General features: G+C 42.3%; 1 protein-coding gene across 1 annotated transcript in view; it reads right to left on the reverse strand.

Moving 5' to 3' along the window:
- Nucleotides 1-3,205: 3,205 nt before the first annotated feature.
- Nucleotides 3,206-19,659, reverse strand: part of LOC146813234 (uncharacterized) — a 171,730-nt gene continuing 155,276 nt past the window's right edge. Inside the window, exons 3-4 of the mRNA XM_085615325.1 lie at nt 4,949-5,013; nt 3,206-3,269 (exon numbers count right to left, since the gene is read on the reverse strand). Coding sequence (XP_085471451.1) covers nt 3,206-3,269; nt 4,949-5,013 — 129 coding nt within the window. The remainder of the gene's footprint in view (nt 3,270-4,948; nt 5,014-19,659) is intronic.

Genomic DNA, 19,659 nt, shown 5'->3' on the forward strand with positions numbered 1-19,659 from the left:
AACCCTAAACTAGGTCAAGACTGCCAATAGGGCACATGGACATGTACCACAAATAGATTCCTACAACAACAGCAAGGTGATGGATAAATTGCTGGAATTAATTTCAGCCACTGACAATCACTAAGGGAGTATCCCAGCCCATAATTTTTCACCCACCACACAATCTCAGTTTAGACCCAATCATATGCAAATTATTCTTGACCTTTCTTCAATAGGATATGTCCAGCCGAAACCTCCAGGCCAGGTCCTCCCAGAGTCAAAAAAAGCAAACCAATACAGGTTTTCCCCTGATTAGGGATCAATAGTCAGATACAGCTTGGTTCTAGTGGCACAGTGAGCACAAGACCCACATCTGGACATACTAATGGCATACTAATGGCATTTGTAAATTCCTCACATATTTTATTCTGGTGTGGTTTTTATCCCAGAGGAAGTTGAGCATTGGATGCTGTTACAGAGGGTAGAGCACCAGGAATGGATTGTATCCCAGCAGATGTTTTCTTGCAAGAAAAGACAATCTGGCGTCAGTATATCGTCATCCTGTCTAATGCCATTGCACATGGAGCAGCGGCCCCTCCCTCGTGGAAAGGGGCAGAGATAATACCTGTATACAAGTAAGGAGATAAGGCTGTTGCAGGTAACTATAGGCCCATCAGCCTTATTGACTCAATGCAGAGGGTCATGGGCCGATTAGTATTGAGTAAGGTACAGGCTTGGGTGGAGGAGCATAATATCCTGCCCCCTTTGCAGACAGGGTTTCGTCCCTCCAAGAGTACGATAGACCAAATATTCTGTTTTACAATAATATATTGGCGAACAGTGGTCTTAGGTGAAGGGATATTATATACTGTATTCGTTGATTTAAAGTCAGCTTTTGACTTAGTCCAGCGTTGTAAGCTATGGCAAGTTCTTCGGGAGATGTGGATGGCTCTAGAGCTGTTGACATTGATTGTCCGCTTACATGAGGATAATTTTGCCCGGGTTCGGTGGCAGTCACAGGGTGATGTGACAGAAACTTTTCCCGTTGAAAGAGGAGTATGCCAGGGATGCGTTCTGGCCCCTACTCTATTCTCGCTCTTCATCAATCTTTCTCAGACCCTCACTGATGCGCCGGTGCTGGCAGGTAATCGTATCCCTATCCTTATGTTTGCGAATGATACGTTAATCATCTCTAAAGCACCGAGTGGTCTCCAGAAGGCCCCCCTGCGGTTTGAGGAATTTTGCCTCATCCGTGGATTGGAAAGAAACCCTGTTAAGACTAAATTTATGTCCTTTAAAGAGCATAAATCTTTTAAAGGTAGAGTATACATGAATGAACTTCCCTTAGAACAGCTCAATGCCTTTTCTTACCTAGGTGTTACCCTTCAGAAGAACATGTGTTGGAAAAGGCAACTTGACCTGGTAGTCCTAAAGCATCAGCAGCAAACTGGGATTCTTTTAACCAAATTCAAATCCTCCTTTACCAAACCTATTAGCCCCGCATTAGACATTTATGGCATGAAGGTATTGAGCTCGGCCCTGTATGGAGCTGAGTTATGGGGGTTTGAAAATCTAAAGCACCTAACAATAGCAGAGAATGCATTCCTACGTAAAATACCTGGTGTCCCGCAAAGTACCCACATGAGACCCCTTTTCTTGGATTTGGGAAGGAAAACAGTAGCAAATATGGCCAAACTTCGTCCCCTACAATTTTGGCGTAGAATATGGTGCACTGAGGAATTAATACATTATGCTCAGGGCCTCACTGATGTTATCCAATCAGATCTCTACCATAAAATTAAGTGGCTTAAGGAGATCCGTTCTCTGTTAGTCAGATTGGATATGATCGCTTTATGGGATGAACCCTCTACGGCTGTTTTTCCTTCATAGAAGATCCTGAAGGAAAGGTATTGGGAAATGGTTTTCACATCAGCTTGCTGCACAGGACTTTCTTCCCATCTCACTGGACGTTTTTTAGACTATAAGTCTTGGCCTGCACTAGAGAAGTATTGGGATCTTATTGTGAAAACGTATGATCGTAAACTCTATTTCTAATTTGGAGTAGGTACTTTGCCAACAAAGTTATTTACCGCTAAGTGGGTTGGATCAACCAACGATAAGTGCCCTATGTGTATGGATCAACAAGAATCTGTATCCCATCTACTGTTCTTTTGCCCGCTATATATGGCTCCACGTCGGAAGTGGGTGAAGCCCATATGTAATGCTATGGGCATAAGAAGACATCTAGAGGCTTTACGAATATTAGGTACGATTCCTCTCTCCCCATAGCCATTGCGATGGCTAAATTTTTGAATTGGGCATGGTCCATCCGTTCACAGATCCTGCGTTTAGACAGATAGTGGCTAGTTTGGCAGATGCCATTGTAGTAATATATTTGCCCACATTTGGTATGAGTCTTGTGTGTGCAGAACATAATTATGCTGCTAAGAAATGAATTTACTATTTTTATTTTTGTAATGGCAATGATAAACATCTGTATGGAAATCATTGCTGTGCGTTAGTAATGAATTATTTTATTGTTATAATTTTAATTATATAACATGATAGTTGTTATGGGGATTCAATAACATTTTAACTATTTATATAAAAAGATTGAATATAGATGTTTTTAAAAATGAGTAGCTTATGGAATTAGTGGTGATTCTTTTTAAATGTTTGTGCTTTTATGACTTAATTGTCGAATAAAGCTTTATGAAAGAGAAATACAAATGCACTCACCATAAAGACCGCTAGTGACCTAACAGTCAAACATCAGTTCCACATCATCAAAAGGCTCATTATATTGCATTTGTAAAGTATTATCCGAAGGGCCAGAGTTTTGCAGATAGAGTACTCCATTACAAATGTGATGGACCCCTCATCTAGCATATTGTAATGGCCACAGCATATACAGCACTTGTAAAAATGCAGGCAGGATAGCTGTCACATTTGCTATGTAGAATGTCATCCGTAAAACTCTAACTCATTCTTAAAATCTTCCCTTGTCAAGGAGCAGCAGTGAAAAAGACCAGCAACCTTTCTTCCCCCATACTTTGGAAATGCAAGTAACTACATGCTTTATCTTTCAATGATTTGGCAAATGTACCAAAGGTGCATTCACTTTCTCTCAAAGAAAATTCTGCCATCAAAACATTAACAACAAGAACAACATTAGTTGAGGCTGTTGCCTATGTACATCATAGTAATCTGAATTTAGACAACATATCTATAACTTCTCTGATAAGTTACTACTCGCCACCAACTCAACACTGCAGCCTTCAAGCTCAAACCTGTTAATAACACAAACTGGAGTTGAAAGTTAACTTACTGCAATCCTTGGCCGCCTTTATCTCCAATATGGACAAAAAAAACTGTAACATTTCAAGAATATTGGACAACTTGATTTGGTCTCAGTCAGTATTTACCTGTGCATGTTTACCCATCATGTATAAACTCTTTTGCTACTTTTTAGTGAAAATTTCAAAACATTAAACTGTCACAATCCAAGGAGATTTACTGTAGAGATACAAGAGACTACAGCCACCACGTAGACTTGCAGACCTCAGATGCTCTGGAGATAGCGGAGAAAGCTGAGAGTATGTTAGGTAACACAATCAATCTAATAGGCACTGGTTACGAGCCCCTGTGAAAAAAGCCATATTCACAAATTTATCATAGAAAAGAAGAAACTGAAGATCAAAAAATGTTTATTAGAAATTCCACAATTAAAAATCAACTATTATCTGGTACAGGAGAGTGTGGCTGACAAGATGATGGGCAGCTGCTACACCTTTGAGCTCCTGGACCACCATTGGTATCCTGCAGCATCCTGGACTCAAAATAAGACTGACCAATAGCTGAATGCCACCAACGCCCATCCCCAAGCATGGAAGGACTGATTATATGGAGTGGTAGCTGAGCATGGGAGAACCTGCCATGAAGAAGACGACTGCAATTCTTAACTCCGTGAAGCGGTCCTAAGATGGAGCTGCGATGAACCAAAATAACTGCAGTTGAGATGAGAAGCCCAAAAGGGAAGAAGTGCTGGTGCAGCTTTGAAAGCCAACCCCACTGTGCAAGATCGAGGCAGGGAAGCTCAATGCTTGAGACAGGTGACTGCTGCAACCGCTGGAGCGCCACTCAAGCGTATGGAGGCCCCATTGGAGATCCACACTAGGGAGTTGCAGCAACCGCGGGACACATCAAAGGGACATTGACACACAAGGGGTCTTCTGGAGTCCCCAGACACCAGTGGCCATGCTTGACACCAACCTTGGTGTACACCAAGGCATTATAGGAAAGGACCGTGGTTACGGAAGGATCATGTGGTTGAGCTGGGTAGAAAAGGGCAGCCAGTGTGAGGAACTGTCTAGGGACACTGCCTTTTGAAGGGGAGGAGTGCCAGAGATGAACCAACTATGCATTCCCCATGTACCCGAGGCACTTGGGATTGGGGTCTATGCAGCTGCTGGAGCATCCCTTGAGTGAAGGATGACCATGGAAGAGCCACATATTGGGGCTCATGAGGAGAGCTCCAATGGCATGCGGGCGCTGCTAGAGTGGGCAGTAGCTCTTAGAGAATTGCATGGCAGGGCCACAAAAAAAGCTGCATCTGATGTGGAAACGGTTAGAAACATTCCAACTGGATTGCATGGGGGTCTGAGGCACCTACCACTGCTGTGGAATGGGATGGCCCCTTGGAAGGATTTGTCCCATGGGGAGGCAGAGTGAGAGGACCGGCTATTTCTGACTGAAGGGGGACCCAACAGGATGACTGATGGATGTTCATGGCATCTCCTCTGGAGACACACCCAGTACCGGGGCCCCTAAGGTCAGAGCAAACTGCCTGTGGGGACCATTCTGCCACAAGCTTCTGATCCTCCCTCTCAAGCTCACGATGGGCAAGCATAGAACAAACCGAACTGCGCAACAAATAAAGATGCACCAGTTTGTTGCCACCAGAACAAACCCGGTAGAGAACTGGAGGGCCACATAAGCGCCCAAATACTGGTGGCGATCAGAACATTGAATGCTCTGTGTGAGAAACAAAAATATACATTATCACTCAGAATGTTATCCTGCTACACGTGGATGTTCAAAAAGTGGTAGAATGATCCATGGGTACTGAGAGTAATGCAATATTAGTTCAAGGAGAAATCCAAACCCTCACTGTGATAGTGAGAAGGCTCACAGAACTCACTAGAAGGTTGGAAGAGAGGGGTGAGGATGCAGTGGGGTGGGGTGCCCACAACAATGCAACCTCTGCTTTGTGGGCCTCCCCGAGGAAGCGAAGGGGAGACTCCTGGACTGTTTCTGGAGTGATGGATAAAAACCTCCATTGAGCTTTCTGACATCTTTGTGGTGGAAAGAGCTCATAGAGCGGTGGCCCCAAAACCCCTGCCAGGCATACTGCTGTGAGCACTAATCGAAAAATTCCTTAGCTAGAGAGACTGAGATGCAATACTACATTCTATTCGACAAAACAGGGAACTGACTTTTGATAATCATGTCATTTGTATATTCCTGAATAAACACAAATAGTTCTCTGCCCCAGACAGTCCTACCCTGTGATCAAACAGAAATTTTAATCTATGACAATGCAGCACATGCTCCTTACACCTATGAAGTTAAAGGTCAACCATGGAAGGAAAGCATACTTCTATACCACACCAGAGGAGGCAAGGGACTAGATAGAAACCAGGAAGAAGATCTCCCCCAGCCTTGATCGACCGTGGAGTGATTCAGCAATGCAACATATTCGAACACCTGGATGACGCATGGACGGGAATCAGAAGGGTATTCAGTGGTAGCCTTGAGTGGTGGTCCATAGGGACAAACATTGGTCCTCCAAGGGCAATAGATGGAGCAAAAGGAAGCCAGAGCCTTAGAGGAGGTGGTCATTGCCACAACTAAAACTGAAAGAATGGAGGAACTACTGGCTGCCAAGCCAAACTCAACCAACATGAATAACCCTTGACGTTGAAGTCTGATCCTTTCCAGATTGAGCAGAATGTGGCAAACATGACTGTGAAATGGACAATCAGAATTTGTGGATTCCACTGTTCGACACCAATGAGGATTTTTATGCACTTGTGACCATGGACTATGGGCAGTGATGACAGACACTGCCGGTCAACCTCCCCTGCCCTCCTCCCTCTCCAGGGGAGTAGGGGCTAGTCTTATAACTGGGTACCCACAAGAGAAAATCAATGATCTGCAATGCCCACATTTGCAACTGGAACAATATTTGTACTCATACAGAGTTACCTAATGGCTTGTTTATATTGATAGTGGTTTAAGTGCACAAAATAGGGCATCTGGAGTGACACCACTCCTCAATTTTAGGCGCCTACACTTACAGGTGCTGGGTAGTTGACTATAACCCCTGTGAATTGCTTTACATAGCTAGAAGAGAGGTAAGCTATACAGTGCATCACACACTATGAGGTGGATAGGGGGATGGGATTTGGGATTACTATGAGTGGGAGGACACAGTTGGTGAATGCATGTCTTTACTTAAGTTGAGGAGTGAAGGAAGAAAATGTTCAGGTTGCTCAGCATCATCCTAGGTGTGGTAAGATTATGTTTGCAATAGGGGTGGGTGGAATTTGCATAGTTGCACTATGCAAGGCTCCGGGAAATGGGAAAAAATCTCCACAAGCATGCCGAGTTCCGCGAGCACACGGAATTGCTTGTTCCGCCTGTTCGCGATGCTTTTTTCCTGTTCACGAATGCTGTTTGCGCGATCGGGGAAAATAACACGCATTTTGAAAGCAAAAAGTTCCGCGAAGCAGAATCACTGACTTTTAGCAATCCAACGTTCACCGCAGAACACAAAATTACACAAATTCCTCAAATTCCACAAGCGGAACGGACTTTATCGCCTAGGACTAGTTTGCAATTAATATGATCACCTTGAATGTCTGGGGGATAAACACATTCAAATATACATAGGGTACAGTTGTTTCTGAGAGTACAGTGGGTCTAATTAACATTTCTCAAAAAAACTCAATTGTTAGATGGGGAGGAACAGACACTGGGGAGAAACTGGGGGGGCAATTATATTATGCAATCTTCTCTAAATATGCAAGAGGAGTTTTGATCTGGATCGTGCCGAATGTCCCAATCCAGATGCACTGCTTCAAAGCTGTTATAGCAGGCAGATTTTGTTGTTGTATGGCACTCTGGGTGGCTGTGAAATGGTGCTGCTAAACTTCTATGCCCCCAACATGGACAATAGAGACTTCTATATAAAAATCAGGGAGGATTTGCTCCCCTACTTGGATGTCAACCTCATATGAGTCAGTGATTTAATTGGATTTTGGTTGGCCAAGCAGTTCCGTCCCTCCCCCCCCCCCAAAAAAAAAGAGAACAAAACCCAACTTGACAGCCACACACAGGGACGCAGCAATGACAGGTATTACAAATGTGGATGTGTGGATGGTAACACATCCTGACAAAAGGGTATTGTCGTGCTACACCCAGGTCATAATGCAAACAGCAGGCTGGACCATTTTTTGCTTACTAAGACGATTGTGCACATGGAGGGCGGGGTGCCATACTTAGCAAGTTTTCTCTCAGACTAAGTACCACTCCTACTGGACTACACTGTGGAAAAGAAAGGACACTTGTCCCCCTTTGGCGAGAGACCCCTTATACCCTCTTAGAATATGTTTATAGATTAGAACTAGGTGAAGTGCTGACTGGTTATTTTGAAACTAACTGGATGACTCTGACTGATAGAGAAACAGATTGAGAAGTCCCTAACCTGGTTAAGTGGGGGGGATGCCTCACTAAGATATATCTGAATACATTACAGAGTTTCTAGGTAAAGGGGTATCAGCCCATGATTTTGAAATGGCCAATAATTAGAAATTTACAATCAAGAATTATACAAAATAGGGTGCGTACAGAACAATTTTAAGTATGAAATATATTAATATTACAACATACAGAAAAAATATACAAATAAAGAATCCAAAGATAAAACAGTGCTCAGTGATCACACACCAAGTGAAACATCTGCTTTTTTCTGTCAGACTAGGTGGCAAAAGAGTCTCTTCAAATCCCCTTGTTGTTGTTATTGTTTGTTAACGTAGTTGTTGTTGTTTGTAATGTTGTTAAATTGTTTTTTTTTAAATAAAACGTTTAAAGTTGCTACTGATTTCTTTCCTTAATAGCTTTTGAAGATTTTAATATTATTACAGTCTTGCAATGTTGACTTAAATTTGCAGCTCAATTTTCAAGAACTGTAACTGTGCTGCTTGAAGTATATGTATGTATAAGGCACTAAGGGCCTCATGTAGGTAGCCTAATACCGGTCGGTAATGGCCGATTTTCGGTAATTATACCGTTACCGACCGGTATTTAGGCTTTTGCTATGTAGGGGGATCATTTCTGTATTCAGTAATTTACCGAATCGGTAAAATTACCGAATCGGTAATTTTACCGATTCGGTAAATACCGAATACAGTAATGAGATGTAGGGGGAGTGTGTGGGTGTTGTCTGGAGTCGGTATTTACCACCAACTAATAGTTGGTGGTAAATTAAGAATGGATGTGTAAATGCATTTTAAAGCGCTTAGAAGTGTGCAATGTGGCAGACATACATGCCCTTAGGGCATGTATGTGTGCCACATGTGCACACATGCAGGAATCAGGGGTGCAACAGGGTGTCAATGTGACACCCTGCCACCCTTGATTGTGCTCCCCCCATTACCGAATCGGTAATTACCGATTTGGTAATGGTAACTGGCTCCCCATTGATTCCTATGGGCCACCAGTTACCATTACCGAATCGGTAATTACCGATTCTTAAATACCGACCCATTCCGATTCGGTAATTATTACCGACGGATTACCTACATAGCATTTACCACTTCATAAATACTGAATCGGTATGATTCGGTATTTATGAAGTGGTAAATGTTAGGCTACCTACATGAGGCCCTTAGAGAGATTAATGCTTTTCCCACCGTAGCATAAAGTATACAGATTTTTATACAAGAGAGAGGATCTGTACACAACTCTATGCCACTCCACTCTATGCTATTCCACTCTATGCCAGTTCACTGTACACCACTATACACCCCTATATTCTCTGCTAATCCACTCTACGGTACTGCACTCTGTGCCACGCCACTCGCTATTCCATTGTGTACCACTTGACTATATGACACTCAACACTACTCCACTCTATGCTATTCCATACTGCGACACTCCACTCCATGCTATTCTATTCTCAACCTCTTCACTTCATGGCTCTCCAATCTATGCCACTCCACTCAATGCCACTCCACTCTGTGGCACTTAAGGGGATGCTATTCTACTCTACCTTCACTCTGCATCCCTACACTCTGAGACGCTTCGCTCTACGCCACTCAGCTCTATGTTATTTGCAATCTTCTACTGTACACACTTGACACTATGCCACTGTACACCAATTACCTCTACTCTATTCCGCTCTACGCTGCTACACTCGATGACACTCCACTCTATTTCACTCTGTGCAGTTCCACTGTATGCTACTTCCCTCTATGCCACTCCATTGTATGCCACTACAGTGAACACTACTTCACTGTAGGATTTTACACTCTATACCACTCGATTTTAAGTCACACCACTCCACACCACTACACTCTACACCATTACACTCTACACTATACCACTTGACTGTACATCACTCTATGTCACTACACTCTATGCCACTCCATTCCACTCTATTCCATTCTACACCACTAAAATCTACGCTACTACACTCCATGCTATGCCACTTGATTGTATGATACTCTATGGAACTCTACTCTACGCTATTCCACTCTACCCCACTCCACTGTATGCTACTCCATTCTACACTGTTCCACTATACGCCACTCCACTTTATGCCACTTGACTTTCCACCACTCCAATGAGTGCCACTCCAGTCTAAGATAATCCACTCTATGGTGCTGCTCTCCAAACTACTTCACTCTACGCCACTGCATCATCTTTCAGTCCACTTTACGCCACTCCACTCTATGCTTTACCAGTCTATGCCAATCCATTCTACACTAGGCCTGAGTGATAAACTCCACTCCACCGGCAGAGTTTGTAGAGTTTTGCCACTCCACTCTTTTCTTGGAACATGGAATTCAGCATACAACTCTGCCAACAGGTAGGTGGAAATATCCCCACCCATAATTTATTGCATACATTTTGGGTTTGCATTTCATGTTGCGCACTCATGCCTCGTTAATTGAAGGCTTTGTGTGCTCAGCATATGGTATGACTCACTCAGTGTCATTAATTGAACATATAGTTGTGTGTTCAGCATTTCTTGTTCATCATTTATAACAGTCAATAAACGCGTGTTCTTCTCATCACAGTTTATTCTCAATCATGCCTCTACCACTGAACGCACTTGTGGGGCATATGTACGAGGAAGTGGCAGAGTGAGGCATTAGCCGTAGTGGCTTAACAGCTCACTCCACCACTTCTGAAACGCAAGGCTGCACCATATTTAAAAGGATAAGTTGCAGCAGTGTAGAACCAACGCAGCCACCCTTGCACCATAGTGCAAGGGTGTCTGTGTGCAGGGGAGGATAGTTTATGTGTAGGAAGGTGTCCCTTCCTTCACATAAATAATCTTAAAATGACATTTTGTCACTTTCATGCATGCTGCGTCATGCACACATGAAAGTCACAAAATGGAATTTTGTTTTACAGATTGTTTATGTACAGGAGGGGGGACCTTCCTCTACATAAACAATCCATGGCAGTTTGCTTTTTCCATGTGTGCTGCAAAAGGCAGCACGCAAGGAAAAAGCAAAAGCTAGAAGAAATAATGCATTTCTCCTTGTTAAGCCTGGTGTTTTTCTGATCTTAATTTTGGCGCTGCCTCCTATGTATGCTGCCCTTGTACATAGGGGGCAGTGTCAGAATCAATGGGTGTTGCAAGGAACACCCACTGCAACACCCACTGCCCATCCCTTTCATGCAAGGCGTAGTGTAAAAGGGGGCCTTATTTACAAGGCAGCATTAAGCCACTTTAAGCGGCTTAACACTGCCTTGAAAATAAGGCACAGGTCTATCGCCACCACAATGTCGCAAAAAGTGAGGTTGTGAAGGCGAAAGGTGCTTGTACGCCCCTGAGTGCTGAACCTGCAAGCTGTGCTTTGCGAAGCCAAGACAATCAACCCCCCTCACTCTGCAGATGCCCGCTCCCTCACAGCCACCTCACCTAGCTGACAGGACCTCTCCAACACCCTCCCCTCTTTTCCTCCCAAACCTCCTTCATCCCTATGACTCCACACATTCCTCCCCTCTCCTTCCACCCCACCACCTCGCTCCTTACCTATCTCCCCCCAATTTTGTCCTTAATTGCTATCCTTCTTGCAATGCCAACAAAGACAACTCTCTTTCCACCTTCTGGTGCACCAACGCTTGCTCTCATCCACCACCTTTCCCCACCTCTGAACCCTGTACCCCTACTCCCCTCCCGTTACCCCACCTCTCCCTGCCTTCCACCACCATGTGCACCCCCTCCTGTTTCCATCGAGCCAGCAAACATGCTGTGCTCTGCCTTACTCCCTCTGGAAAAGAAGCTAGGCTCTCTTATCAGCTCCATCTCCCAACTTGAAGCTACCATTTCAGTTTTAAGCTCCAAGATTTCCACTTTTCCATACACCTCAATTCCTTTGGAAAACACTCATCATCCCACAAGTTGCACCTCGCCCCCACACCCCATAATAGCCAAGCATAACCTGTCATCTGAAAACATCGCAATCTCACACAAGCCCTCAAACGCCACCCTTCTTCCACTTTCATCTCCAAGTACCCCTACTATCTACACTATTCCGACCATATCCTCTGTCAGAACCACTCATCCACCTAAACCCTCCCGAGCACTCTCGTATAAGTACAAAATCCCCTCATAGCCCAAAGGCCCCCGTCACCAAAACAGTCTCGACAGAGCTGCGCTGTATGCTCCACAACTGCAGATCTGCAATAAAACACAAACTTGAAATCTCCGATATCATCATCCTGCACAATATTGACATGCTCTTCCTCACAGAGACGTGGTTCACGATACCTCTCACTCTATGTTTGATCTCCTATTACCCACAGGCTATTCTATATTTAGAAATGACAGAATTGCCAATGTTGGGGGAGGTGTTGCAGTCATCTTTAGAAACTCCCTTCAACTTAAGGCTTGTCCTAACAGCTCTTTCTGCACTTTTGAATGCCTATCTCTTGAGCTTCAATTGCACCACCGCTCACCTCTCAGATTCCATGCTATTTACCACCCTCCTGATAGCAGCCCTTCGTTTATGAAGGAAGTCACTGACTTCATTAGCGACCAATACTCGCAAAGTGACAATCAGATCTTCGTGGGTGACTTCAATGTCCACTGGGTCTCGCCTCAAGACACCTCTGCGAATTTGCTGGCCACCTTCCTGTCTGTAAACGATCTTATCCAACACTGCACAGAAACAACACATTTTAAGGGCTCAATCCTGGACCTTGTTATTTCTAAAGCAGGCTTGCTGACTATCGCTACCCCTAATCATGTAGACTGGTCTGATCACCTCCTCTTCCCATTCTCTCTTCACCTATCACGCTCTATAACTCTCGGCCAACCAAAGAGGGCTACTTCCTGGTTCCGTGACACTAAAAATATTGACCTCAGTACCCTTTGTGATTGTGATTTGCTATCACTTCCAAGGCTAGACCCGAGCCCAGATGTTAACAAATTCACCTCCCAATGCCTCACAGTCCTTGCAGTCAAAATCAATAATGTCGCTCCTCTTCAAAGCAAAAAGAAAAGGCCTACTCCCTCAGCATCTTAGTTCAACAAATCCCTCAATGAAGAAAGGAAGTACCTAAGAGTCCTTGAGAAACAATAGAGACAAGCGCCCTCCACCCATAATTTGGCCACGCTTCATTCAGCAAGATCCAAGTACCACAAGCACATCTTCCTTGGAAACGTTTCTCACTTGAGATCCCTCCTCGACTCAGCTGTAAATAGACCCAACAAACTTTTCGACCTCATCGAGAACCCAAACTGCTCTCCCCCAACCTCCAAGTTGGAGGATTCTACTAAGAAAGCAGTGGAATTCGCTATATTCTTTGACGAAAAAGTGAAATCACTTGTAGATCAGGTCATTCATCATTCCCCTACAGAGGAGCGCAAATCCTTAACCATTTGGCAGAACTTTGACCCCATCTCTGAAGATGCCCTCCTCAAATGCATCCTCGAAACAAAGCCCTCCAACCATTCTCTTGACCCCATCCCTAGTGCCATTGCCATTGACTTCTATACCCATTCCCTTTCCTATTGGACCACTCTGGTCATCCTTTCCCTCTGTCAAGGTGGGTTCAGTGACTAAATATCGAGGGACATAATATAGAATGCCCAAAATATCGACTCCAAAATATAGAAGTACAGAATATAGAATCCCTATCTACAAACAGGTATAACAAAATATCGATTCCAAAATAAAGAATGTTAAAATATAGTTAGCTAAAATATTGAATTTTTTAAATGTATTAAAAATAATATAAAAGTAATTAAATATTAAAAACAATTAAATAAATCATACTTAATATAATATACAAAAGCTTAAAATGTAAAAATAATAAATGTAATGTAAAAAAAAGTAGAGACTTTGTTGGATAGTGAGAGCGTAAAAATTACTATTCCCACTCCTGTAAGTACAACAGTAGGGAAAACGTTGGATAGCGTCAGGGTAAAAAATACTATTCCCACTCCAGAGAGTACTACAAACAGGTAAGTACTAAAATATCGATTCCAAAATATAGAATGTTAAAATATAGTTAGCTAAAATATTGGATTTTTTAAATGCATTAAAAATAATATAAAAGTAATTAAATATTAAAAACAATTACATAAAACATACTTAATATAATATAAAAAAGCTTAAAATGTAAAAATAATAAATGTAACGTAAAAAAAAGTAGAGACTTTGTTGGATAGTGAGAGCGTAAAAATTAGTATTCCCACACCAGTGAGTGCAACAGTAGGGAAAACATTGGATAGCGGAGGGGTAAAAATTACTATTCCCACTCCAAAAAGTGCAACAGTAGGGAAAGCATTGGATAGCGGGAGGGTAAAAATTTCTATTCCCACTCCAGAGAGTGCAAAAATAGGGAACGCGTTGGATAGCGGGAAGGGAAAATTACTATTCCCACTCCAGTGAGTCCAACAGTAGGTAAAGCGTTGGATAGTGTAGGGGTAAAAATTACTATTCCAACTCCAGAGAGTGCAACAGTACGGAAAACGCTGGATAGCGGGAAGGGAACAATTACTATTCCCACTCCAGTGACTGCAACAGTAGGGAGAGCTTTGGATAGCGTGGGGTAAAAATTACTATTCCCACTCCAAAGAGTGCTGCAGTAGGGAAAGCGTTGGATACCGGGAGGGTAAAAATTACTATTCCCACTCCAGAGAGTGCAACAGTAGGGAAAGCGTTGGATAGCAGGAAGGGAAAAATTACAATTTCCACCCCAGTGAGTGCAACAGTAGGGAAAACGTTGGATAGAGTAGGGGTAAAAATTACTATTTCCGCTCCGAAGAGTGCAACAGTAGGGAAAGCGTTGGATAGCAGGAGGGTTAAAATTACTATTCCCACTCCAGAGAGTGCAACAGTAGGGAAAGCGTTGGATAGCGGGGGGGGGGTAAAAATTACTATTCCCACTCCAGAGAGTGCAACAGTAGGGAAAGCTTGGATAACGAGAAGGTAAAAATTACTATTCCCACTCCAGTGAGTGCAACTGTAGGGAAAGTGTTAAGTAGCAGGAGGGTAAAAATTACTATTCCCACTCCAGTAGGTGCAACAGTAGGGAAAGCGTTGGATAGCGGGAGGGTAAAAAATACTATTCCCACTCCTGAGAGTGCAACAGTAGGGAAAGTAATGATTTAATATTAAACTAAGATTAAATTAATTATTAATACCAATAAAAAGTTAATTACAAATAATTACCAATTAATAAAATGTAATTACCAATTAATAATTAATTATCAATGAATTATCAATACATATAAATACAAATGTATATTTACTTTATTACAATTAATTTACTTCCCACCCAATTCCCCTATAAACCCACAACCCAATCCCAATAATAACACATATAATTAACATTATTATCAATTAATAAATTATTAAAAATTAATTAGCAATTAAAACAAATTAATTATCAATTAATACAAATTAATTGACAATCAATAATTAATTATCAATTAATTATCAGTACACATAAATAAAAATTAATATTTACTTTATTACTATTAAATTACTTCCCACCCAATTCCCCTATAAACCCACAACCCGCTCCTAATAAAAAATACAATTAACATAATTATCAATTAATCAATTAATAAAAATTAATTACCAATGGAAAAAATGATTTACCAATTAATAACAATTAATTGCCAATTAATAATTAATTATCAATCAATTAATTATCAAAACATATAAATAAAAATAATATTTAATTTACTATAATTAAATTGCTTCCCACCCTATTCCCCTATAAACCCACAAAAATAATACATAATTTTAACACATATACTACCATACATAACACAAAAAAAAAATTGATATTATGGAAATCTATATTTTTAAATTCGATATTATGGAAATCGATATTTCATACCCCAATTTCGATATTCTGTCCTATCTATATTTTGGTAATTTGATATTCTGTCCTATCTATATTTTAGAGTCGATATTCTGTCCTGTCTATATTTTGGATTCTATATTTTTGTTGTTTACCGTGACGGCTCCCTTCCTGTTTCTTTCAAAACTGGGCAGGTCACCCCTCTGCTTAAAAAACCCACCGCTGATGTGAACGACCTCAACAACTACCGCCCCTTCACTAACCTACCTTTTCTTGAAAAAATCACAGAAAGATATCATATCAAGGACAATGATCTTCTTGACAATTCCCAGTCCGGCTTCATTCAAAACTGCAGCACTGAAACAGCCCTGCTGCAAGTGATTGATGACACGCTGTGGATACTCAATTCGGGGGAGTCTTGTCTTCTAATTCTCCTTGACCTTTCTGCAGCCTTTGACACTGTCAATCACAACACTCCCCTTAACACTCTTCAACAGAGAATGGGCATGGAGGGCACTGTGCTTAAATGGTTTGCCTCCTTCCTCTCTGATAGATCCCAAATGATCAAAATAGCGAACAGTCTTTCATCTCCTCTGGCGGTCGGTCAAGGTGTTCCTCAAGGTTATACCTGCACCCACATTGTTCAATCTCTATTTAGAAGCATTGGGAAATCTCCTTAGTAAATCCGTGATCCACTATCATCTCTATGAGGACGACAATCAAATCTACCTTAAGGTGGCCTCCACTCACGATCTCTCCACCCTAAGCTCTACTCTCGACTTCATTCAAAACTGGATGTTAACTCGTCAACTGATTCTGAATCCCTCCACAACTGAATTCTTCCTCCTTTCCTCCTCACTTTCCCCTCCCCGGTTCAATCTTGGATGGATCAGATGAATCTACTTAACAATAAACCCATCATTGTCGACAGCGCAAAATCCCTTGGTGTCATACTGGACAAAAAACTCAATCTACTCTCCCACCACGATTCCATTGCAAAGTCTGCTCGATACCAACTGCGCCTTCTTTGGGGGATTTGTCGCTTCTTCCCGGAGCAAGACCTTAAAACCCTGGTCCAATCGCTGGTTCTCTCCAGATTGGACTACTGCATTCTCTTCTTACTGGCCTCCCCAAATCCCACCTGTCCCCCCTTAAGTCTGTTCTCCATTCAGCAGCTCGTTTCATATATGGGGCCAAAAGAAGCGACCACATCACACCCATTTTATCCACCCTCCGTTGGATTCCCATCGAAGCAAGATCTATCTACAAGACTGTCTGTATCACCCACAAAGCCATGCACTCCTCCTCCCCTCACTACCTGGTGAACAAACTGAAACTCTCTGGAGGCTCCAGACCATCACGCAATACAGAAAATGTATTGCTTGAACCTTTCACTTTCAAGAAGGAAAGATCGATGGCCCAATCCTTTTCAGGCAACACGGTGAGAATCTGGAACACACTTCCGCCTCAGCTCCGGACCACCACCTCTTCCAGGCCTTCAAAACTGACCTCAAAGCTCTCCTCCCTCAAAGACACTTCCAAATTGAATTCACGCCCTCTATTATCTGAAGGAAGTCCTTTCATTATAGGAAATTCTGTTCTCCATGCCTATAGAAGTGCCTTCCCAGTGTGTTCTTGTGTTTGGAGTGTCTGCCATTTAATGCAGTATTATACCTCTACTTGTACTTTGTACTCTTTTGTAACATGCACACATGTCACCTTTCCTTTTGTAACGTATTGTTTGCTACATCTTGTATTTTATTTGCTTTAGATACATGCACAACTGCCACCATTGCCTCATGTAACGTAATGTTTGTTTTAGTCTTTTGAGTGTCTGCCATTTATTGCAGTATTTTACCTCTACTTGTACTTTGTACTCTTTTGTAACATTGTGGTAAATATTTCGTTACCGGTACTATTTTTTATGCGGTAAAGTCTATTAAGAACAACTCAGTAAAATGAGAGGCAGAATCCGTGGTATTAGAGGGTTTAAAAAGGCTTTATTCCTATACAAAGGAATACAATTCGAATTGTAGGCGTTCTATTCCATCACCACGAAAGTTCAGGAAGGAAGGGCATATATTATTGACAGGTAATCATTTTTATAGAAAAGGCATTACAGTGAAACAGATGCAGTAGGCGTATCAACTGATAAGACAAAATAGAATATGCATGCGTAACTAGAATAGGCGTAACTAGAAAACGTCATTATACATGATGTCACAAGTGGGTGGATCCATAAGAGAATCCTGCAATGTCAGCAGAAATATTTGGCAGAGATGCGTGCGCAGCCGCATGACGTGTGATTGACGTGCAACTAGAGGGAGAAAGGGACTTGACATTTAGCTCTACATGTGGAGACAGAAGTCTGGGGTTATGTCAACCTAATCCCAAATCATATCTAATATCCTATGTTTAAAGAACTGTGTTATCCAAAAAGAGAGGTCTCTTAGGATAGAATCTTATTCTATACTGACTATACTGACTGTTAGTGCGTGTACAAGCGTCTAAGTGTCTACACTAGATGCGAGGGGGTAGGAATATTCCATGGTAACAGGGCTATGAATTACTTGCATGAGGACAGCGAGGCCTGGCCCTTTGCACGGTAGCTGGAGGAATGTTTACCTAAACTGCTAGACAGGAATGCATCGGATGAGGGGCGGAGGAGATAATCTTGAAGGTGAAATACAGTTTTTGGCAGGCGACGGGCTGGATCAGGCACCGTTAGCCGCGCAGGGAGTAAGACAAAGTTCATGGTCACAGATGCAGGCTCAGACTGGAGCTTTCAGAGGCAGAAGGCAGGAAAAGGCTTGATGACAGAATTCGGGCCTACTCGCCTGAATCTGTAAAATGTGGAAAGTGAACCACATAAAGTCGGTGGCCTTTGATACTTAGGAAAGGAATATCTGACCCATTCATAGTGGATCTGAAAGAGGACATGTTGACGGTGGACGCACATATATTTGTGTCTTCAAAACTGGAGCAGGAGGGAACATACATGTACTTATAGCATGTACATGGAGCCGTTGGGGTCTACGATAGGGGACATAACTGATCACAAAATTCATATTTCCTCAACATGCACACATGTCACCTTTCCTTTTGTAACATATTGTTTGCTACCTCTTGTATTTTGTTTGCTTTTGATACATGCACAACTGCCACCATTGCCTCATGTAACGTAATGTTTGTTTTAGTCTTTTGAGTGTCTGCCATTTATTGCAGTATTTTACCTCTACTTGTACTTTGTATGCTTTTGTAACCTGCACACATGTCACTTTTTCCTTTTGCAACGTATCGTTTGCTACCTCTTGTATTTTGTTTGCTCTTGATACTTGCACAATTGTCACTATTGCCTCATGTAACGTAACGTTTGCTTTTGTAACATGCTCACTTGTAATTTTCTCCTCATGTATCATCACTGTTCCTATTGTGAAGCGCTCTGACACCTTCGGGTAAAGTCTGTGCTATATAGAAACGCATAAAATAAATAAATAAATAAATCGCACCAAGAACAGGTCATACGGATAGAATGCTTGACCAGGACAAAATCAGCGTCTGGACTGTAATGCGAGTGTACAAAAGACAGAACAGCTAATAAGACGTCGGTCGCACTACAGAATTAAATGGCATGTTGCTGCCACCCAATGGCACAGCATGGAACAGTAGTAAACTGCTGAGATTGACATTCAAAAACAATGAAAAAATAAAGCGATAATGCTTATCATTTCTGCATTGCACCCACGCAAAGAAGCAACCAACATGTGCTTCTCTTGAGCCCAGGGTGATCGACCGAGGTGGCCACAGTGATGCGCATTGGACTAAAGGGTGAAGTAAATCACAGGCGCACTATTGAATCACTCGAGACAGAACGTTTGAAATGTGACAAACCGAAAGCAAGAAAATCACACACGGAGAAATGGATGCACCGTGTTATTTTTTAAGACATTCTTCAGTTGGTGAGGCAGCTGAAAGAGTTGATGCGTTTCTTGGTGGGATCTGTATGAACTCCGAGCGGCGTTGGCTCGAATGATGGCAGAGCCGAATTATGGGGGATAT

The sequence above is a fragment of the Triturus cristatus genome, chromosome 7, assembly GCF_964204655.1.
Source record: "Triturus cristatus chromosome 7, aTriCri1.1, whole genome shotgun sequence".
Lineage (NCBI taxonomy): Eukaryota > Metazoa > Chordata > Amphibia > Caudata > Salamandridae > Triturus > Triturus cristatus.